The 24,154-nt window shown below is 43.9% G+C and overlaps 1 protein-coding gene across 1 annotated transcript in view; it reads left to right on the forward strand.

Moving 5' to 3' along the window:
- The window catches only part of LOC141439869 (fibrillin-1-like), a 135,233-nt gene extending 111,884 nt beyond the window's left edge, over positions 1-23,349 (forward strand). The window contains 28 exon segments of the mRNA XM_074104288.1: positions 138-304; positions 644-783; positions 1,325-1,441; positions 1,803-1,949; positions 2,116-2,232; positions 2,601-2,704; positions 3,244-3,505; positions 4,005-4,162; positions 4,686-4,852; positions 5,427-5,660; positions 6,129-6,298; positions 6,634-6,835; positions 7,580-7,699; positions 8,670-8,827; positions 9,279-9,379; positions 10,260-10,499; positions 11,096-11,315; positions 11,820-11,993; positions 12,538-12,646; positions 12,825-13,127; positions 13,287-13,434; positions 13,859-14,003; positions 14,366-14,572; positions 15,742-15,852; positions 15,855-15,895; positions 16,754-16,993; positions 19,780-19,870; positions 21,180-23,349. Coding sequence (XP_073960389.1) covers positions 138-304; positions 644-783; positions 1,325-1,441; positions 1,803-1,949; positions 2,116-2,232; positions 2,601-2,704; positions 3,244-3,505; positions 4,005-4,162; positions 4,686-4,852; positions 5,427-5,660; positions 6,129-6,298; positions 6,634-6,835; positions 7,580-7,699; positions 8,670-8,827; positions 9,279-9,379; positions 10,260-10,499; positions 11,096-11,315; positions 11,820-11,993; positions 12,538-12,646; positions 12,825-13,127; positions 13,287-13,434; positions 13,859-14,003; positions 14,366-14,572; positions 15,742-15,852; positions 15,855-15,895; positions 16,754-16,993; positions 19,780-19,870; positions 21,180-21,535 — 4,749 coding nt within the window. The 3' untranslated portion in view covers positions 21,536-23,349.
- The last annotated feature ends 805 nt before the right edge of the window (positions 23,350-24,154 follow it).

A 24,154-nucleotide genomic window follows, 5' to 3' on the forward strand; every position in this document is an offset into this window, starting at 1 on the left:
TTCGTGCCCAAAAAACACTCCCAAAGCTCGCTTTTTTAGCTTCTGGCGGCATAAGGTCAGTCGCAAGTGCTCTTTCGCACACGCACCTCATGACTTGCCTCGGGACTCGGCTCGTGACTTATGCGTGATTACGACAGGGTTCATTCCAATGCCGCTGCCGCGAGGGCTGGCGCGGCGACGGCACCGAGTGCGACGACATCGACGAGTGCCTCACCAACAACGGCGGCTGCCACCCGCGCGCCACCTGCCGCAACACTGACGGCTCCTTCATGTGCCTGTGCGACACCGGATACAAGGGTGATGGGTGAGTCATCAACACGCAACTGGGTGGAAGCTACAGTAGTCTAGTAGTTTGACCTATGATCTCTCAAGTAGAGGTTCAAATCCTGGCTTCGAAGCTTATTTTAGTTCCTCCCCAGGCCCTCCATTTTAAGAGGAAGCCTATACCAGTAATGAGGCGTATATAGGCTGGAGAGAGAAAACTGGATAAAATCCTTGAGTCAAGATGATTCTTGAAATTTAAATAGTCCTTCTTTCTGTTGCCGTTACTAACAGACATAATTATATCTGTTTAAAATGAAGACATCGCACTAAAACTGCTGTTCAGTGGTATTCTTTGTCCCTAATTTGATTTTTTCGGCAGTAACTCATGCACGGACATTGACGAGTGCGCAAACGACCCGACTCTCTGCGAGAACGGCCACTGCGGCAACACGCCTGGCGGCTACGAGTGCGACTGCGACGTCGGGTTCACGCGCTCGCCTGATGCTCGCTCTTGCCTTGGTAAGTTAGCTAGGATATCAACCTTATTTACAACAAATACCAACCTCAACGGTAAACTGACAATTGCAAATTCACAAAAGAAGATACAATTTCAAATAGAACATAAATCATTGATACTGCTAGCACCGGATAGGAGGTACACTGTGCATGTGCCACTGGGCACCACTTTTGGCACGTTTTTAAGCCCAACTTAACTTAGATATGCTTTATACAGCTGCCTTGTGAAGTAACTCGCCTGTTCAGTAGGTATCTGAATGTTTCCTAGGTAGTGGCTTTTTCATTAAAAAAAATACTCGACAGCCACAGTATTGTATGCTGCAAAGGAGTTCAAATCTTCGTGGTCCTGTGACAATATTATTTGTTTATGACTTGAATGAGCTACCAGGATGAACATCGTTTCAAAATTCAACAATAGCTTAAATATTAAATATAAATTTTATTTATGGATGCTGTCCGAAATAAAGAATATTTAATTTAATTAAATTTAATTAAAGCTTAGCTCTGATTACCATTTTTGCCAATTTCGAATGTTCACTTTCAGACATGGACGAGTGTGCGACCTTCGACAACGTGTGTGTGTTTGGCAAGTGTGTCAATACATATGGCATGTTCAAATGCATCTGCGACAAGGGATACCAATCAGACAGCGTAGATGACCGTGAGTAGCAATAAAATTTGATAAGTATATTCTATTTTTACCCGACTGCCCGAAGGAGGGTTGTGTTTTTTCGAGTGTATGTATTTAGTCAACTAATGTCTCTGAATGGAAAGGCCTCTCCTCTAGATTTCACAGCTTTAGTTTGGCGCAATGCAATCGTTTTCACCACCTATTTATACCACCCTCTCTGACTGTGCGTCAGACAATAACCCAAAGTTCTTCAAATACGAGACCAAGTGTCCCCTTTGTGGTCAACTTCTGTGGTGACCTTAATTCTTCTTAAAAAAAAGCTTTTCACCATCAACATCTTTTTCTTATTATTCTGCTCTTTGCAAATGTTATTCTTAATTTATTTCCGCAGTGATGCCTGGCTTCAACTGCACAGACGTGGACGAATGCAAGTCCCCTCAGTCTTGCCAGTACGGTACCTGCATCAACACGGAAGGCTCTTACATCTGCCGTTGCCCGCCCAATTACGAACTCGTCTCTGACGGCACCGCTTGCTTTGGTAAGTTATCGATGACGTATTCTTATTGGCTAATGATTGTTTTTCGTACAAATATTAACCTATCGAAACAGCAACACATCAGTTTGGGATTGGCGTTCAACATTCACAGCTGCTGGAAGATACTTGATAATAATGGTTGATCTTTTATACTTAATGTCATTCACAGATTCAAGAAAAGCTCGCTGTTACGGCAAAGTGGATCTCCGCTCTGGCACCGAACACTGCATAGACAGCGACGAGTTATCTGAGGACGGGACAATGGCTGCCTGCTGTTGCTCTGTTGGTAAGAATCTGAACACTAACTCAAAATGAATATAGTGGAGAGTATCAATCAGATGGGTGCAAAGAACATCAAATCGAATTAATAACAATTAAATAGAAAATTGCATTATATCAAATAAAAAATTACATCCATTGTTGTTATTATCTTTCGTTACGCACCGCTATCATAAACAGATAATGACGGTTTCTGTGACAGCTAGTTGGCGCTCTGGTATCGTGAGGTTTGACAACTTTAACATTTGTGGCACGTTTGTGACTGGGTAAATATCTAAATGAACCAATCACAAGCAAGACAGTACGTCAAACGGACCTCTCGATACGAACGCCTTCTCCTGTCAAGAGACTCATTGGATATATTTGTCGTGCTAGGTGCGGCGTGGGGCAAGTACTGTGATGTCTGCCCAGAACCCGGTTCTGAAGCGTACAGGCAGCTTTGCCCTGGCGGCTCTGGATACCAGCCTGTGCTTGAACCAGTAAGTCACTACCTGAAGTATATTGATATTTTAATTGTCTTTTGGGATACGTGTTCTTCCAAGCGCTCTTTATAGCAGTTGATCAGTAGTTCTAAGCTGCCAAAAAGAATTACGAAAATCTTAGTCTTCCAGGAAGATAGTAGTAAAAGTTACAGACGTTTCTTTTCATGCATCAAGAAAAAGGGGCTAAAATAGCTGGTCCATCAGACGCTACTTTGTATCAAACAACAAGATCAAAAAAAGTATCAACGATGTTGCTTATTTTCTCATCTTTAAAGCTTAATATACAACTTGACTTTATACAAATGTAGTACCTATGCCTTTGACAGTTTCTACCTATTGAAAATCATTATTATTTAACAAAGTCACACGTCCAAGTGTGTTTCCAATTTGGGGACAGTTTGAATTTGTGAACCCATGGTGGAAGCACAGACTCTTGAAAAAAAAATTCATGACCCTACGTTGGGGTATTAAATCATCTTCCATAGAAATGTTCCCTGAATAACTACCACCTAAAAAGGTACAATTTCCTATTTCAGCCATCATACGTGGTGACTCTAGCCGACATCGACGAGTGCTCGCAGCACCCGGCGCTGTGCGAGCACGGCACGTGCACGAACACGTTCGGCTCGTTCGTGTGCACGTGCGGCGAGGGCTGGCAGCTGGCGCCCGGCGACATCAAGTGCGAGGACGTCGACGAGTGCGCCGTGCCCGACGTGTGCGGGCCCGGCGTCTGCCGCAACATGCCCGGATCCTACGTCTGCTTGTGTCCCGAGGGTTACGTGGCCATGCCTAATGGAAGTAAGTTGAAATCTCTCTTTACTTTTGTTTCGTTTCGCATACCGCCTTGCTAGTGTGACTCGTTAGTTATGTATTAAGTCAGCTTCGTCATTAGTTCGTGTAAGCAATGCAACAATATGTTTTTCAATTAAGATGCTCATGAAATTGATATTTATGCTGAGTGTAGGCTGTATTTTGTGATTTGTGTCACGCTGGATAGCTAGAAATGACTCGGAGCGAGGGTCCTCCCTCTTTTGTCTGAGCCCACGGCCCAAATCACGCACATTTTTGGAATTATAATAACGTTTAATTAGATTGGCATAGCATTCATCAAATCGTATTAATTTTTTCCTGCTATTTTATGGATTTCCGAGACCAACATCTCATAGAAAATTCTTTGACACGTACCTATCGATACACCACCTCAAACAATGAGGGTTCGATCTCCACACCTGACTTATCTGTCGTGTCCTGTATCTCAATCGAATCTGCAAATAATTCCCGTCACTGTATTTCGCAGAGGAATGCGTGGACGTGCGCCAGCGGCAGTGCTATATGGACTGGGACGAGGACACGCAGCAGTGCGCGTCGGCCGTCGGCGTGCCGCAGACCAAGTACCTGTGCTGCTGCAGCGTGGGCCGCGCCTGGGGCGCGCCCTGCGAGCCCTGCCCCGATAAGGTCATCACACTGGACTTTAACCCCCGACGCAAAAGAAGGCGAATTGTCTCTAACGGATAAACTGTTCGATGTGGTATTTTTTATTGAAAGAGGTCCTTGCGACGGTTCTTAGCTATGTTTGACAAAAATCAGTTCAGACGTCTTTAAGATATTGAGAATCTCGGGGGTTTTTCAATTACTTACTACAGTAGGAAAATCTCTAGACATCTCAATCAGGTATGACATATACATTGTATAAAGTTCTCATCTCTTTCCGTGGGTGTCGTAAAAGGTGACTAAATGGTTAACTTTGGAATCTAGCACTGTGGTATGAAATGCCAGTGGAAACCAGCACACTATTTCTCCAAGAAAGCCGTCATGTAGGTTTACTACTGATCCACGACCACAGTCAAAACTGTAGCCACTTAGAAGAGAGAATTGTAGAAAACATTGTGAAGCCTCGAAGGTGGAGCCCAGGATACCTTCTCTAAATTCGCCCGCAGCTTTCCAAAACATTATTTAAAATAACCGTTTCCATTGTCAGACGTCGTCCGAGCACACGGCGCTGTGCGGCGACAAGCCGGGCGAGTACATCAACCCGGTGACCAACGAGACCAAGCCCATCGACGAGTGCTCCATCATGCCGCAGCTGTGCAAGCCCGGCCGCTGCCACGACACCGCCGGCGGCTTCACCTGCGGCTGCGACCACGGGTAATACTTTATCAGTCTCTGTACCAACAGACATTATGTGATTCGTTAGTATTGGTTCATAGGTTGGAAAAGATTTCAGCAAAGAGCAAAAAACAACAACAGAAAGCAGGACAGGGCAAGCTAAATAAAATTGTTTTAAAGGTGTTTCCACGCCGTTCAAATTACCGGGGAATTGAAACTCATGGGGTACTTCCAGTTGTCTTAAAAACATGAACGAAGATGGTTCCTCATAGCACAATAAATAACAAAAGTATGAAAATTTTAATGTGTAAAGAGGACGGGCTTTGCTAACACCGGACATTCAAAGATACCTACAAATTTGCACCTTCGGTGTGCGAGCCCGATTTGCACATGGCCAGTTTTTACCTACGACCATCTTGGTTGTTCAAAATTAAATTACTTAGCTGACCTTGGTGTCAGTCCCAAGTGCAATCTTTTGATCCTAATATTTATGCGTTCTCCCTCTTGCCCTCTTGTTCTGAGAGGAGGCCTTTGCCCAGTAGTGGGACATATATATAGGCTGGGATGGCGATTTATGCGTTCTCCAGCAGCTTTATTGATGTTCTCCTTCCAGCTACGAATACGATAACACATCCCACCTGTGCCGCGACGTGGACGAGTGCGGGCAGCACCGGTCGCCGTGCCGCGGGCTGGCGCAGTGCGTGAACCTGCCCGGCGCCTACGAGTGCCGCTGTCCCCCCGGCTACCGGCTCACCCCCTCCATGGACTCTTGCGAGGATGTTGACGAGTGCGCCGACACCCGGCTGTGCGAGCACGGCGAGTGCCGGAACACTGTCGGCTCATACAGGTCAGTTATATCGTCATTCTGCCCGGCGTTCACGAGTGCCGCCCTCTCCCCGGATACCGGCTCACTCCCTCCATAGACTCTTGCGAAGACGTCGAAGAGTGCGCCAACAGCCGGCTGTGCGAGCACGGCGAGTGCCGTAACACTATCGGCTCATTCAGGTCAGTTATATCGTCATTTCGCGCGTCGCATAGGAGCGCCGGTACTAGTTTACCTTCTTACTCAATTCGTGGACTGCTGTGAACCACCTTTAATTTTGAGAAACTCCGTCCTGTGTCATATTTAAGCGTATGTTAAAAAACATGTGTAAGAAGGTCAACGCTTCACAACATGGTGGTAACATGGTAGTTTCACGAGAAGGAAATCTCAGCAATTCCTTGATTGATTGGGAAGCCACAAATCTACAAATACTAGTTGCCTAATACGAGTCAAACATTTCTAAGGTTAACAGCAAATAATCGTTCTGCGCAGATGCGAGTGCAAGCCGGGCTACACTTTGCGCGACAACGCGTGCCGCGACGTGGACGAGTGCGCGCGGCCGCGCCCGCTCTGCCGGAACGGCACCTGCGAGAACCTGCCCGGCTCATACATGTGCCACTGCGACGAGGGCTTCAAGCCCGGCGCTAACAACGACTGCATCGGTAAGTACCATCATCAACAAACGAGACGGTTAACTTCTGCTTAAATTCTTAGTTAAAGATTCAAAGAGAACTGAACAGTATATTTGCCGTGGGGCGCCGGCGTAAGAATGCTGTCTCCCATGGGCGTACGCTGGGGGGGGGGGGGGGGGGAAAACCTATGAAGCAGTATCCCTTGACACACATATATGTGTTTCATGTAGGTGTCTTTGTCCCTCTTGACTCACCCCTTCTCCTTTGGGTCAGCCTTCGAACCAATTCGTTCATCTATTGCTTACTTTCCAGCCTCTACAACAATGTACTTGACTTTGACGTTAACTGTGGTGCGTTTGTCCCAGACGTGAACGAGTGCCGCGAAGGCGGCATGGTGTGCCGCAACGGGCGCTGCCGCAACACGGTGGGCTCGTTCCGCTGCGAGTGCGCGCCCGGCTACGCGCTGAGCGGCGACGCGCGCAACTGCCGCGACGTCGACGAGTGCAGCGAGCTGCCGCAGCCCTGCGGGCCCGACGGGGAGCCCGCCTGCACCAATACCATCGGCAGGTCAGTCACATAAATCATCGGACAAAAATATACCAACAAATAAGGACTCTTTTCATCATCGTATATAATCATATCATCTGTAAGATGTCCACTGTCGGACATAACACTCTCCATCCACCGTGAACCCGCAGCTTTAACGAGCTGATCCATCCATCTCGTTGGTGGACATCCTGTGCTGCGTTTGCCGATCCGCGGTCTCCAATCGAGAACTTTCCAGCCCAAATAGCCATATGTTGTCCGTGCTATATGGCCTGCCTATTGTCACAAGGACAAAGACTTTTTTAGTATTCCTTATTCAAAAAGTGAGACCAAACGGAAACAAAGAATCATCATCATCAACAACGCCCGAAGACGTCCACTGTTGAAAAATACCTCCCCTTAGATCGCCACAATGAACGACAACTCGCCACTTGCATCCACCAATTGCCTAGATGTTATCAGTTCATGTCGTGGGAAGCCTGCCAACGCTATTTCTTCCGGTTCGTTGTCGCCAATCGAGGACTTTTTGAATGATTATTCTTATTCGAATAAATTCTTCATTTAAAAAGTGATGGAATGATTTATTCGCTAATAATTATAAATACTCAATTCGCGAGTAAAAAAATCGTGACTTATTATTTATTGGAATGATTATTCGGATGCCTATCTCTATCTCTGCATTGTATGAAGTGACGGTAGGTACTGGTTTTTGTCTTGACAGTGAACGTACGATGCAGTTACTGAAGTGGTACTTGTCTGTCCCAGTTACGAGTGTTCGTGCGCGAAGGGCTGGCGGCTCGCGAACAAGCGCTGCGTGGACCGCGACGAGTGCCGCGAGATCCCCGACGTGTGCGCCGGCGGGGAGTGCCACAACTTCAATGGCGGGTAACACGACAAATCCTTCTAATACTAAACTAATCGATATTTTTTTATGTGATAAGCCTCCATGGCTCTGCCATTTTGAACATTTGTCTCAACCTAGTCAACAAAATAATTATAATCGTACCTGTTCACAACATTTCACCAGAATCGATTGAGGAAAGCAATTGAGGAAAACAGACAGCCGGTAGCTGGACAGACGTGCGAAAGTATTTTTGCTCAAGCTGAAACGGAAACACATCGCTTGCATTTCGCGCAGTCAAAGTCAAAGTATCTTTATTTGTCAACATAGGTGGTTACAATATACACAAGGTGTTACAACGTAATTGCAGTCCATTATAATGTGAAAAATTGTGACTCTTTCACGCTAAAATACAGGACGTAGGTATTTGAATGGGTAGGCTGAGTGAGATCTCTGAAATAATACAGAGGCTGTTTGCAGGTGGTAGGACCTTGTGCAAGGTCCGCCCGGATTGCTACCACCATCTTGCTCGCTAATCCTGCAATACCCCTGGTGTTGCAGATGTTTATGGGCGGTGGTGATCTCTTACCATCAGGAGACCCACTTGCTCGTTTGCCAACCAGTCGAATAAAAAAAGTAGGCTAATTTTTATCCCGATATTCCCACTTAATTGGGATGTACGTACATACCCATATAAAAACCTGAAATGTCAATCCTTTAGAGGCATGAAATTTCACACGGATGTTTTTCACATAATGTGAATTAAGACCACGATTAATTGACATTGATAAGGATGATGTCCCATAGACATAAGCCTCGAAGTGGGGAGTTGCAACCGATTGAGGAGATCTTGCTCGGCCGGCCGTCTCCACATCAACCACGCGGTTTGTGGTCGGTCTAATCTAGCTTCTTAGAATTAGAAGCTTGAATTCAACACCTGAAGTATATCCAAGATCATCAATCAATAGAACCTTCGCTTTGCGACAAGACATTTTAGTTCCAACTTGTTTCCAGATACCGTTGCATCTGTCCACCCGGCTGGAGCTTCTACGAGGAGTTGGCGATTTGCGTGGACGAGCGGAAGGAGCTGTGCTACGATGAGTGGTCCAGCGGACGCTGCCACCGCGTGCGCTCGCTGCACCTCTCGCGCCCTGAGTGTTGCTGCTCCGACGGTGCGTACTATTCAGTATAGTCTTAAACAATTTCTTTGTAACATCTATTGTAATTGTTACAAAAATTAAAAAAATCTATATACTATGTAGGTACTACATACTATCAGAGCTAAGTAATAGGGTCGATAGCTGGTTTTGGCACAGAGTAGTAGGTATTTGTATCTATTTTGTTGGAATGTATATTGCATGTAACTTAATAGGTTAGTAAAGGCTCCAACAAATCTCTTTCTAATGTTTTATTAAATAAACAAAACATTTTTTCTCAAAATCACCCAATTGCACCCAATGTATGTAATCATACTATTTTTATGTACATACACTGTCTGTTGCTGGCGTGACAACTGTCACAAATCCGTTCTCTCTCGTGTCAAATTATTGTATACGATGCATTCATACCCGCAAAAAATGTAGGGAACTCTTTTCAACTTTGTTCCCGATATAATGTGTGCAGGAGCTGCTTGGGGGCGGCACTGCGAACGTTGCCCGATCGTGAACTCACCGGACTTCTTGCGCATCTGCCAGGGCGGCATGGGACGACCCAACATCACTCAGGTAACAGGATATATTATGCATTTTAAAAAGCATAGGGATTGGATGTGCTGAAAACTTCATCTGCAAATTTTATTGTTACTCAGGTACATATTTGTATAATTTTCTGCAATGGAATAAAGTAGGATACGTTTGTCGCTCAATTTCGAGTATTATACCCGACTGCACACAATATTCTTATTCGTATATTCACAATTCACAACATTGTTTTTTTACTGAATCACACACATTCCTATTTACTGAATCTTACTCATACCAACTCATACTTACTTCACATACTTTTTTTTTTCGAGTTTCATATCACAATTTTTTTTTCGACTGGATGGCAAACGAGCAAGTGGGTTTCCAGATGGTAAGAGATCACCACCGCCCATAAACATCTGCAACACCAGGGGTATTGCAGATGCGTTGCCAACCTAGAGACCTAAGATGGGATACCTCAAGTGCCAGTAATTTCACCGGCCGGCTGTTTTACTCTCCACTCCGAAACATAACAGTGCAAGCACTGCTGCTTCACGGCAGGATTAGCGAACAAGATGGTGGTAGCAATCCGGGCGGACCTTGTGCTACCACCTGCAAATCAATCTACAAAAACTAATGAAGCTCATTATAAAGCTCTCCATTCTTATCTAAAGTGAGTTGAAATGAAGTCAACAGTTTCTGCATCTGTCAAATCTGACCAAGATAGCGAGACTGGAGATGGAATGGATGTTAGAGCTAGAGAGAATGCAGGATGAGTGAGAGTTGCGTGTCACTAGTTTTTAGTTATAACACGTAATTAGTTAATATTAAGTATCTAATATATAATGCTATGCAATTAACCGTCATGTTGCATGTAAATAAATCAATATCTACCAACCTCTAACCTACATTCCCCCACCAGGATCTGAACGAATGCGAGGTCCGTCCCGACATCTGCAAGGGCGGGCGCTGCGTGAACACGGACGGCTCGTTCCGCTGCGAGTGCCCGGACGGCTACCAGCTGGACGCCACGGGGCTGGCCTGCGCCGACACCGACGAGTGCCTGGTCGACCCCCGCATCTGCGGCAACGGCACCTGCACCAACAAGCCTGGCGAGTACGAGTGCCGGTGCAACCAGGGGTTCACGCAAGGACCTGAACAGGTGAGATGGGTTTATGAGGTCTACATGACAACTTGACGTGGAGAATAAGAAACTAGTTATGACTGTGGTGGTGCTGTAGAAATTTACGTAGAGGCTGGAACAGATGACTTGCATTTACCGAATTGTTTGTGTCGATGCTAGAAAGTGATTGGTCAACTTTCTCATTTATAACGGAATCTTTTTCTAGAACCTCTTCACACTTAGTTCATTTCTGGATGAAACCGAACCATGGGACATGCAAGGTCGGATTTAGTGACCTTGGCTATAAAGCTGGCTGGATCTGCCCGAGGCTCTTTGTTGAGAACCTAGAGCGGATGCGGCTAAAGTACGACTTGTAAATGCCAATTTGGAATGAGCCGCAATGTAAATCCTCATGTAATTGCTGTAAGGTCATGCATTGTGCGTAGGTAAACTAACTGCAGCCCCTAAAGCAACCATGCTCACCTTGTCTTCTACAATGGTAGACAGGGGTTTGCAATTACAGAAGATTCAAGATCACTGTCCGATCAGATCAAAATTTTAATTCAAATAGTTAAATAATGTGGTATTTCATATCGATTCCAACTTCTCAATAATTGTACATCGTCTTCCTTTAGACATGTGTGGATATCGACGAGTGCGCGGAAGGTCTAGCCAGCTGTTCGTTCCGCTGCCACAACACGCCGGGGTCGTTCCGCTGCACGTGTCCTTACGGCTACGTGGTGGCGGCGGACGGCGTCCACTGCCGCGACATCGACGAGTGCGCCGCCGAGCCCGCGCCCTGCCCCCACGCCTGCGAGAACACCGTCGGCTCCTACAAGTGCAAGTGCCCTGAAGGTGACTCATATCTAGGACATTCAGTGAACGACTGGCAAACTTAAAATCTGGTATGAAGTTCTCTCTTGTGGTCTTGTGGGGTGCATTTAGTAGGCAGCATGGTAAGCAGCGCTAGTGCTGGTGGCGTACTGCTGCGGCGCAAAGTACTAACCGCCTACCCTGGAATCGAAGATGGATGAGAAAGTCTGAAAGTCTTATTTTATGCCCGTCTGTCTATGTCAGAACCTATTTAAAATGACTCCACGCTGCTTAAATTTTGGTTAGGTGAGGGGTTTTGCTAACACTGGATATTCATAGATACCAACAAATTTATACAGAACCATCGGTGCGCGAGTCCAACTCGAAATTAGACGATTTTTTTATACAGTTTGCGTCTTATTGAAGAATAACTAGTATCCTTCTAACACGTAACAGTGGTCTAGACTTAACGCTCACGAACTTTCCTCTTTTAAACGTGTAGTAGAGGTTAAGACGGAACTTTAGAGAGCCTCCCTCTGTTCCCAGGCTACCGGCGCACGTCAGCCCCACACGACGCAGCCGACGCGTGCGAAGACATCAACGAGTGCGAAGACGAGCCGGCGCGCTGCTCGCCCGGCGTCTGCGTCAACGTCGACGGCGGGTTCACCTGCGACTGCGACCCCGGCTACGAGCCCAGTGAGGACGGCACCGTCTGTATCGGTGAGTCATCCATCATCATCAGCCGGAAGATGTCCACTGTTGAACAAAGCGCCCCCCCCCCTTAGAACACCTCAAAGAACAACTCGTGATTTCCATCCACCGGTTGCAAGCAATTCTTGCAAAGTCGTCAGTTCACCTAGTGTGCTTGCCTTCGTCTTCTGGTACTTGGTCGCTACTCGAAGACCTTTCTTCCTCATCGGTTTGTTTTTCGAGTGATGAGGCCCACCCATTGCCACTTCAACTTGCATATTCGTCGAGCTATGTTGGTGACTTTAAGTAGTTCTTCTGTAAATTTCTGTATTCCGGGTTATATCGCGCAAAGAAACTATGAGTAAGCAAGGACCACATCTCAGAGCCACAGGTCACACGACAACGATTAATCGAAGCGCACCATGATAATATGTAAAAGCTGTAACATTAGCATCATAATAGCTTAATTTAAACGAGAGAGATATGCAGTTTGGCTCGATTTTACAACAATGGTTTTTATTTCAAAGCTCATGATTTAATTTTAATGTGTGTGTATTTGTGTGTTTGCCTCCAGACCGGCGCACGGGCACGTGCCACCGGTCCCTGGTGTCCGGGCGCTGCGTGCCCGAGCCGTGGCCGCGCGCCGCCGTGTCCACGCCCGCTGTGCCCATGCAGGTCACCAAGTGAGTACCACCTACACCACTCAATGCTTCTTCTGATCAAAAGGCAAGAGCCATATCAGCCGTATTCAACAAACCTCCCCGATATTGCAAACTGCTAAAGTTGGACTCATAAGTTATCTTGTATAATATGCTCACAACCAGGACACCAATAGCGTATTCACTATAACATTATTCCCAGGGCCATATGCTGTTGCACGCTCGGCGTAGCCTGGGGGCCGGAATGTGAGCTGTGCCCGCAGCCCGGTACTCCAGAGCGACTGGACCTCTGCACCCCAGAGAACTTGTCCCCGCCTGGCTCCCACGGCGGCTCCGACGGTCATGGGGATAGTCAAGGGAGTCATGGTGGTCACGGCGGCCACGGAGGACATAACGGCGGGGGATCCGGCTCAGAACTCGTGCCAGATACCTACGTAGATGTCGACGAGTGCGCTGCCATGCCCGGCCTGTGTACGCCCGGCAGATGTGTCAACACTATTGGCAGGTGAGTTGGATCTGTGATACCTCTTGTGTTGCGGGTGTTCATGGACGATGGTGATTGCATCCTTTCAGATGACTCACATGCTCGTGGTGCTCCCCAAAATATAATAAAGATATTTTGACTGCCTTTGAACCAACTCCTAACAGAGCGCATGTTTGTCAGTTTCCGTTGCGTGTGCCCGCGCGGCTATAAGGCAGCCAAAGACATCTGCGTGGACGTGGACGAGTGCGCGGCGCGGCCGCCGCCCTGCGAGCAGCTCTGCCGGAACACAGAGGGCTCCTACGAGTGCATGTGCCGCACCGGATACGAGGTCAGTCATCATCTCGGCCTATATGTGTCATTGCTGGCCATATCGGTCAAGACATATACCATAGGGTTTGCAAAGACGTTTCCATATTGACTTAAAAAATTAAGGACAACGTGTCACAGTAGACCGAGCGGAGCTCCTATTCTGCGTTGTTGCGCCTGGTCACAACTTTATGCCAAACTAACCTAAAAAAAAAAATTGTGCCGAGAATTTGAGACCCCATATTTCCGCCATTGGAGGTCGCAGAGAAATATTTTTCATATACGATCTTTAAAATGGGTGCTTTACAGTAGATGGGGCGTGCAGTTGGGTAAAATCCGTTATGGTCGACTGGCAAAGGCCGGGGTGCCGGATTCTCAACAGCTAAAAAATCCGGCTGCAGAAACTCCCTGGAGCTTCTAACACATATGCATTTAACACCCACCAGGTGGACGAGGACGGAGCGAACTGCCGCGACGTGGACGAGTGTCAGAAGGGAACGCACACGTGCCAGCAGACCTGCACCAACACGGACGGCTCCTACGAGTGCTCCTGCCAGGAGGGTTACGAGAAACGCGGCGACGCCTGCATCGGTGAGTGGTTCTTAGCAAAATGTCGTTGAAAAGATTGAGCGTTGATTGAGGTTCCTTTCTAATGCTTAGGAAGACAATGAGAGAGTCCGTGGAGAATATGGAGCTTCTCAATCGCTTATCCTAGCTTTTACTCAGGAAAAACTTCGATAATCGAGTTTTTCGTTATAGGAACTCCTTACTAGTCTTTAAAATTTTCCCTCTGAATTCCGATGTCTGATCTACCAACCATCAAGCAGTGTTCCGTCGCTCAATATAGTGACAATATAGTGACTCGTGGTGAATATTCTCTTCAACGCGACTGCTACATGACGCTAGAAGCGCCTGGTCTGAATTATCTTTAACTCAATTATTTGTTGACGTAGACGTGAACGAGTGCCACGAGGAAGGGCTGTGCCCGGCGCCGGGCAAGTGCGTGAACCTGCTGGGCTCGTACCGCTGCGTGTGCCCGCGCGGCTTCCGGCTGGACCTGGCGGGCGCGCGCTGCCTGGACCGCGACGAGTGCGCCGACGGCCGCTGCCAGTCGCCCTGCCGCAACTACGCCGGCTCCTACCGCTGCGACTGCCCCGCCGGTGAGCCGATTTTTTAAAATGCATTAAAAAATGAATGCAGTTTAAATTTGTTTTAAAGTCAAAATGATGTCTTCTTTCAATATTTTTTTTTAACTACAATATGAGATAGTTTCTCTCCATGTGACATAGCCGTGGGGTGGCCGGACAAGAATAGCTCCCCCCCCCATCTCATCCCGTTGGGTGTCGTAGAAGGCGACTAAGGGAAACAATCCAGAAGACGGGCAGTAGCGTCTTCTGCGTACACCATCAGCATAACACTGCGATCCTCAAACCGCCTGCCAAGCGTGGGGATTATGGCAACCCCCCCCCCCAAATGCAAGTGGCGAGTTTTCGTTCACTGTGGCGTTCTAAGGGGAGGCCTTTATTCAGCAGTGGACGTCTTCCGGCTGATGATGATGATGACACAGCCGTGGGACATCCTGTAGAAGCCGAAATGTAAGATTAGATAAATGTGGTGAAATAAGGGTGGAGCCATGACCTTTATTGTTCATATTTGAGGATAGTTGCACAATTCGCAATAGCCGATGATTGATTTTTTAAATAACAATGAAGATTGTACAATGAAATAATCACTTTTTACAACAGATTTTAAAGCTACAGCAAAGAAATGTAGTGATCCCAGAGATAATGTCCCGTAAAAACCGCTCGGCTCGACCATCTCTATCATAATGGCGCATGGTCGGTCAGTGGCCGTATTGTCTTTTTTTTGCCTATATCTTATACCGTATGATAGAAAGATGTGGTGAAAACGGCAAATTGGAAAAGTGCGTTAGACAACAATAAGCCTTAGGGTCCATCCAACTACACGCTCAATCTATTGCGCAAATTACAATTTGCACAAGCAAGCATGTGCAAGACGGAAAAACGGTATACCTCACAAATGTTTTTGGACGCGATACAGTTTTTGCGCGAATTTTTGCACAAGCCGTTTGCGCATGCAAGGCGCAGCGTGTAATCAGGCCTTTAGTCTACCGTCCAACCCAAGTTGATAGGTACGCCAGGCCATCTTTGGTTCCACCCAGGAAATTTAACGTTTCTTCTTTTATTATAATGAAAATCAATCAACAAAATTTGTAGTAACGCTAACATGCCACTAGATGCACTCAGTTCGCTAGGTGTAGCTAGGTGCCGATAGATGGCTCCACTCTGACAGATGAATGTGTGCGCAGGCACGAGCCGGGCGGCGGGCGGCGCGTGCGTGCCGCTGGACGTGTGCGCGGCGGGCCCGTGCGGCGCGTCGCCGTGCTTCCCGCTGGGCGGCGCCTACCGCTGCGGCTGCCCCGCGGCTACGGCTGGGACACCGAGCACGGCGTCTGCCTACAGGTAACATACGAGTGCCATTGACTTGCATTGGGTCACAGCGCAGCCCTACGCTACGAGTAGCGCTGCCTACTCAATGCACGCCATCTCCACTATTATTGCAAATGCGAAAGTTTGCAATTCCGTTTGTTTGTTTGTTACCTTTTCACGTTTAAACCGTTGAACCAATTTAGATGAAACGGTATACAGATTTGAGTCAAGGGGAAGAAAATTGGATAGTTTTTATCTCGAATAGTTGCATAGTTCCCGTGGGATAGCGAGTAAAGAGGGAGTCGCTGGCAACAGCTAGTATTGAAATATGGTTCATTTAGAAGTCACTTTACGAAGATCTATATCGATGAATTACAACTCTTTTTACCTAACTTCCGCGGCGAAGCCAAAGCGTAACTACCTAACCAACTTGGAAAAGTTTAAAAAATGCCGACATTGTCATTTCAATCTTCAATACCTCAAAAATGCCTGAACCGATTTTTATAACCTTCAAAATTCGCTTTCACCTAAAAAAGAATCACATCCAAATCTGTTCATCATTTTGACAGCAACGATGCTATGAGCAGGCAGAGACTGGCGTCAAACTAATAATTTTGTTTTTAATTTTAAAAAACAAAACGTCACATTTTTCAGCTTCTCCAAACAATTTCCAAATCAATATACTCGGCAGATTCAGCATTCGATAACATTCCTAAATTATGAGTTAAGTAACACGCAAACGAACGACACAACTTCTAAAGTCCATTCCCTCACAGATGGCTGGCACAGCCAGTTTCTCACTCGTACCAGTGCATACCAGCTCGGCGCTCACTCACGGCGAGATGCGCCCAGGGACGGGCACAGAAACTTCTAAAGTCCATTCCCTCACAGATGGCTGGCGGCTGCGCGACAGCCAGTTGTCTCTTCGGCTGTTCTGCCTTCGGCGACTCGTACCAGTGCGGCTGCCCCACGGGCTACCAGCTGGTGGGCGCCGGGCACTGCCTCACGGCGCTCGACGGGGCCCTGCCGCCTGACGACATCGGGGACGCGCCGGTCTTCCCGGTCAGAGACCAGTACAAGATCGGAGGAAAGAACGAACTGATATCCACGGAGGGATGCTTTAGTTGCAAGGTTAGTACAGCTTCAATGTAGGTAACAAGTTTGAGGGTATTTGAACAAACAGTCTACTGCCTCTTCGATTGTTCTACCACTGGTGGCTCATGCCAGTGTGGCTGCCTCAATGGCTGCCAACTGCACCATGTTCCTGTATGGGACTGTCTCACGGCGCTCGATAGAGCTCTGCCACCTCACGACACGACGCGCCGGTCTTTCCGGTTAAAATGCTAGTACAGTCAGCTGCAGGCAGAGAAAAGATATCCTCTTTTTATTCACTTGTCTATCTATCAAGATTCTTAAGATAGGTTACCTGTGATACACAGACAGCCATTAGCATCACGCAGCAGCAGTATGTGTGGGTTATTTTTGCTATCCTTCTGGTACGGAACCCTAAGAAACCTTATCGAAAAGCGTAACAAACTCTGAACTTTAATCGATTTCCCGTTTGCCAATACAGCTCTACAACAATCATTTGTTTGCGTACGATTCGAACTGGGTCCAAACTCGTTAGCTACACGCTCAACACATTTACCTAATGGTGCGTGCCCTTAACTTATTAGAATTGAATTGGGAAAAACTCTCAAGTTCGCTGGCGGGCTGTTTAACATTGAGCCGCTTAAGACTCGAGAGCCAGCCCTACCTGTATTATGCGGGTTAAGTTGTTATCCGTTTAAGACCTAGGGTTACTAAGTTTAAGTGTTATTAGAAACTACTTTGATAGGTAATTTATTCCACGTAGCCGGTGTAAATTAATATCTGAAGCAAAATTGCCTCGATAACTGGCCATTACCATCTCTGGCTTGTATACGGGTACCTCCCATGGTTAATTATGATTTTACCCGACTGTTCAAAGTAGGGTTATGTTTTTCGGGCGTACCTATGTACATTATTTACGCATGTCTTTTAGTCCTCTCTCTATAGCCTAAATGGCTAAATAGGTTTCAACATATAACGTATCATTAGATTTGTCAGAAATGTCGGAGTGACAGAGAATTATAATATTTCAAACTGGTGTCCGTGAAACATATAACATGCAGGGAGAAATTTAATTACAAAGAAAACCGACTGCCTTCGAACACTTTAATAAAAATAATAAAAAAGGAAAAACAAGTCCAGGAATCTACAATTCTGTTAAGAAACTTAAAAAAAAAATGGTTTATTAAAAGCAAAAACAAATTACAAATAGGGTTTCCATTGATTTGGTTGGTTTGTTGGTTAGTTGGGTTTGGTTGGTTGGTTGGTTGGTTGGTGGTCCGGATCCATTACCTACTGGGAAATTTTGAGCTGGTCACGATTTTGAATAGGTCGCAACTGTTGAACTCTCAGTTACTTAACAGAATTCTAGACTACTATGTCCTACAAAGCTTTTGATGTTTTACTTGCGAACCCTATTAAAAGTCCTTTAAAACTATCAATACACCGGTCCTTGTAAACCCGTGCCCCACATACGGGACCAGCGGTCTCATTAACAACTCTATTATAACACACAGATTAGTGCCCTCAAGTGGACGATCTCAAACGTCTTTACCTACGCAAGGGGGCGTATAAATTGTGCCCCTAATCCCCGTATATCTGGCTTACCCCCCCGGCTTAGGCGTGAATTCGATACGCATAATTATTGGCCCTAAGTTATTTTATAGCGTTGCGCCCTCGGCTGGTTTATCGCCGACGTAATCGGCGCCGATGGCTGCCTGAATAGGTTTTAATGATACCTTTATGATTTGCTTCGGGTTCGTGACTTTTCGGTTTGTTTTGGGAGGTAATTGCTGACATATTATGTTGGGGGAATATGAAGCACAGGAGGTAAAGATATGGAAAAGGAGAAACTGAGTTCAAACAGCTTTTAAATATAATCAGCGGCATAAAATGTGACCCACTCTACATACAAAGTTACCTATTACTGCATACATTCGAGGGCCAGATTTCTTGCCGCTCAGAATATTATAATTATGAGCACCGATTTTGAGGATTTCTGTGACAAGCTGTTGGCGCTAGCATGGCGAGGTCCGTTTGACAACTTTAACATTTACATCACGATTTATGTATGATTAGTTAAATAACTAAAGAGACAATAGTTCTATTTTATTTATTTATTCATCATAAATTGTATGTTCGTACATGAAGATCTTATTTTAACATGCAATTAGTAGAATGTCTCAATAATATTTTACCCATTGGGTGTAGCAATGTTGAACAAATGTGGATATATATCTATCAATATTATTTAAATAAAGTATCATTATATTACATGTTATTTCAACATACAGTTACATCAATATTAAATTACACTAATGAATTAATTGGTTCATAATAAAATGGTATCATTATAAAATTCGTTTTTTTTGGCAAACGAGCAACTGGGTCTCCTGATGGTAAGAGATGACCACCGCCCATAAACATCTGCAACACCAGGGGTATTACAGATGCGTTGCCAACCTAGAGGCCTAAGATGGGATGCCTCAAGTGCCAGTAATTTCACCGGCTGTTTTACTCTCCACGACGAAACACAACAGTGCAAGCACTGCTGCTTCACGGCAGGATTAGCGAGCAAGATGGTGGTAGCAATCCAGGCGGACCTTGCACAAGGTCCTACCGCCTGCAAAATAAATAAATTATAGGGACACATTGCTATTAAATACTTCTTCAATGAAACTTAGATTTTTTTGTCTGTCAACACTTTCATCATTTCATCTAGCATCCCGCCTCTGTCCTATTAGTAAGGATAGACATTTTACTCGTAGTACACTGCCATCACAGAGAATACCTGTTTATTCAGTGTCTTAATAGCACATTGTTTTCAGATGAACGGACGCAGAAGAAGGGCCCCCGACGAAGGCATAGTGTTCGCCAACGGTACGACTGTCATGAGGCGGCGAAGGCGGCGATCCAGACGTGAGTACATAATGTACCCCTACTTATAATGTATATTATGTAATTAAACTCCTTGGGGATATTATACAAGGTATCTTCTAAGAATAGCAAGGTAATTAGTTTATTAAGTAAAAACGATGCACATAGGATTTTATCTTTGACTGGATGAAGTGGATGATAACTCTAAATACAAAGCCGTCAAAAACTATTTATTAAAATATGAAGATTACGACATATCGACGATTGAACTCAAAATGAGTGTTTAGAATAATAAGATAATTATTTAAGTGCTATACCTAAGAGACAATAAAAAACATTTGAGTTTTATGGGTAAAATAAAACGCATATAATAATCAAATTTATTAGTATTTCCATTTTACTAATAAAAATCTAACATTGTATTTTCTGTCGAGGAGGTTTAGTCGCAAAATTATGTATAATATTTAGTTATATATTTTATATTCGTAAAGTACTCGTAATATTAGGTTACGGACTTCTGTCATGTTTAAGATAAACTAAAATCTATTACGTAGGCAATTAATTAAAAGAGAAGTAATTAAGGCTGCCTTAATATAGCACTAATTATTATACCCATGATAATGTTTTTCGTGGAAATTTGTACGTAATATTTACATTCGAATAGTTGTTTCTAAGGGCTTTTAAATTTTAATTAAGAGTAAAATAATTAGTTAACAAGAAATGTTTTTTTTTTATTCGACTGGATGGCAATCTAGCAAGTGAGTCTCCTGATGGTAAGAGATCACCACCGCCCATAAATATCTACAACCAACCAACCAACCCAACCAACCTAGAGGCCTAAGATGGGATACCTCACGTGCCAATAATTTCACCGGCTGTCTTACTCTCCACCCCGAAACACAACAGTGCACGGCAGGATTAGCGAGCAAGATGGTGGTAGCAATCCGTGTGTTTTAGAAATATGGATTACCTTCAAAATGTTACAAAAATAAGGTTAGATGATTTATAACATTACAGAGAACTAGTCATAAAGCATTCGGGGACCTACGTCTCACGACTACCTACAGTCACCGATCGGTAATTTGGGACCCACTTAAGATCGAATATCTGTCATTTTGTATAATAATTCAAAGGGCTTTTTCACGAAATGGGTCCCAAATTAACGATCGCGACCGTACACTGTTTACAAGGAGTGACGTCACGCACGGACCCCTCTCCCGAACTTTGACGCGCTTCATCTTTGTCATTTTATTTGATTATGAGAAAATAATAATCTAAATAATGATCTAAATAGATCATTATATTTTTTTACCCAGAAAACTACCCAATTGACATGAAACGCCTTTCACAGGCCGCCGCTCATTGCTCGAGCCCGAAGCCGAGCTGATCGTCGTGACAGCGACACCTAAACAAACGTGGGGCCGCGCGCCGCTGCTCCGCCTGTTGCCGGCAGAGGGCGTCGCTCGCCCACACTACCGCATCGCCTACGGGGACGCCGACAGAAACTTCGTGCTCTCCAAACGAGATGGCGCCTGGGCGCTGCGACTGCGGAAACACCTTAAGCCAGCCACAGTGCTCGAGCAGCAGCTGGAGTTGGAAGCGAGGTTCGTAGCCCCCCCTGGCAGGAGAAGGAGGAGTGTGGACGTGAGTGTGCCAGCGCCGCTAAGGTTATACGTGTCTGTGAAGATAGCGCCGCCTAAGCGTTGAGTGCGGAGGTGGTATGTCTAGCGGGTGAGAGACGATTTATCCGGTCACAGGCTAAATTTTGATTTAATATTGAAATTAAGTTGTTTTGGAGTGGAGACTATAGTCAAGAAATTATCAAATCTGTGTTCATTCTCGAAATGATTGTTTTTATTTTTAGAAATGTTATTTTACCAGCCTCATGGAGTAGTTACATTTATACAATACCATACTCATGCAAAACTTTCTAGCACTAACAGTCTCTAAACTATAAAAGTTCCTTGTAGGGAAATAGAACTCTAAAAATCGGTTTATTAGCGACCTATACAGGTTTCTAGTGTGACTTCTAATATTTTTAAGATAAAAAAAGATTTTTGAAAACGAGTTTCATTAAAAAAGTGTTACTATTGTTTTTTGGCAGAGTACAGCTTAAATATTTTTTTATCTGTGAACGGATTGAATCGACTCCAAACTGTCAGCAGACGTACGTATTGTGGTATAATTTGTACAGTATGCAAATTGGCAAAATATTTAACCGAAGTTGTTGTTATTTTTTACACTTAAGTTCATTTTCGTGTAATGAAGACTTGTATGTTAAAAAATAACAATTATTTTTTATGCTACGTTGAAAAAAAAGTGTTCATGATACACTGCCAAATTAAATGAGTCATATTAAAAAGTTAAACTGACATGACTGTGCAATGAGAAAAATTAGATTAATACAATATACATGAGGAGTTGCCATAATAAATAATAATAAACTAATGTTTACTAATGATGTAGTGAGATCGACCCTATTCAAGTAATATTTTGAACCAATGTGCTGATGGATACGTTACCAATTGTTGTTACATAATTTGAAATAGTACACTTATAAACAACACAAAATAGGTGTTGATTCCCATGCAATACGATAATAATAACATTGCATAAGATAAATTAATAAAATAATAGTGTTTATTGTTGGAGGTATACTTCCCTGAGATCGTCCCGCGGATTTCTCATTTTGTCCAAACTTTTTATCGATATCCGAAACGTAGAGCATCACTTCAATGTCCTGTCAGTTTCATACTCTAACTGTCAAGATGACACTGACGTGAGCTGTTCGCTTATAGCGTTGCTATTGTAGAGCTGGTAGCATGCGCTTTGCACAGGATCAGACGAATAAGGCAATCTGTTTCTGAGTAGAAGTCAAGAATGGAGCGGAGTATCTTTAAGCCGGACGATCTCGTCGGCAGTATTAAGTGAGATGATGCTATGCATAATAAAGTCTTTAAAAGAATACGACCATTTTGATTTTAATCGATAGTGGCGATGTTATATTTACCACGTCACTAATGTTTAATTTATGTTATATTGATTAATGTCAAAAATGAAACTAAAACACGCTGAATAAAGTTTTTATAGTTTTTAATTTTTTTTTTGTTTTCCATCACTATGAAATTTATTATTACTTAACTAGTGATTTGGAATATAATGTCAATATTATAATTTAAATGCAACAGACGGTTTTTTTCTATTCAGAAAAAAATGTTTTGCTTATTTAGGTTTAAGAAAATTATTTATTTTTATTTTACTTCTAAGTTTATTTTTATTTTTTCAAAGCCATTTATATTTTAGGATTTTTTGTAGACTGGATCTTTTAAGAAATCTTTGGCCTTTTATATTAGTTTTAAAAGTACAAAAATGCAATAAACTTATTTTATTTTGTAAATATGTGTATACAAATGATAAATGAAATAATATAATTTTTAGTCATAACTAGAATTAAAACTAGATGTGTAAGGATTAAAATACAGCTGTAGGCAAATCGAAAAATAAATACATTTTTAATTTTATTTGTTGTGTTTTATTTTATTGCAGTGTAGCACTTGTTTAGTTATTTATTACCCGACTACCAGAAGGAGGGTTATGTTTTATATTTATCGTGTTTAATGTCTATTAACCCCTCGTATGTCAGAGAAGTAAAAAAAAAACTTCATCCAAGTCTCTTTTGGTTCAAACAATAGGTACATATTCACCAGATTAAAATAAAAATAGAGGTATTCATTAGTCTTCTCTAGCCTAAACGGCTGGACGGTTTTCAACATATGAGCTATTCATTAGATTCGTCAAAACTGTCTAAATGACACAAGGTATATAATATTCCAAAATGGCATGCATAAAATGGAATTATTTTTTTATAACTGTAAAAAATCAAATGAACATCGAATAGTATAAATTGGGTCTCACTCAGCATTAAATTTAACACAAAAACATACACACTGTGAGGACATGAACGCAAAGATATGTATATTTGTGAGATACTGTATATTTGGTAATCACGATCTAAATCCAGTGGCAATTTATTTCTTTGCACCTACCTATTGGGATTCATCTCTTTCATAAAGCCTATGACACTTCATTTATATTCCAAATAAATGGGTCGAATTGCTATCAAAATAACTATAATCCATTCCAGATAACATTGGACTCTAGAAGGTCACAGAAGCAGGGGTTCTAAACATTTTTTGTCAAGTCGCAATAATACTTATTTAATAAAAGAAGTAATAAGATGAAGTCATCATTTTATTTTTTTTACTTTACTTGGACAAACAACATTAATACGTCATACTACATAATATTAATTGGACTCGCCCACTC

The sequence above is a fragment of the Choristoneura fumiferana genome, chromosome 21 (genome assembly GCF_025370935.1).
Source record: "Choristoneura fumiferana chromosome 21, NRCan_CFum_1, whole genome shotgun sequence".
Taxonomy (NCBI): domain Eukaryota; kingdom Metazoa; phylum Arthropoda; class Insecta; order Lepidoptera; family Tortricidae; genus Choristoneura; species Choristoneura fumiferana.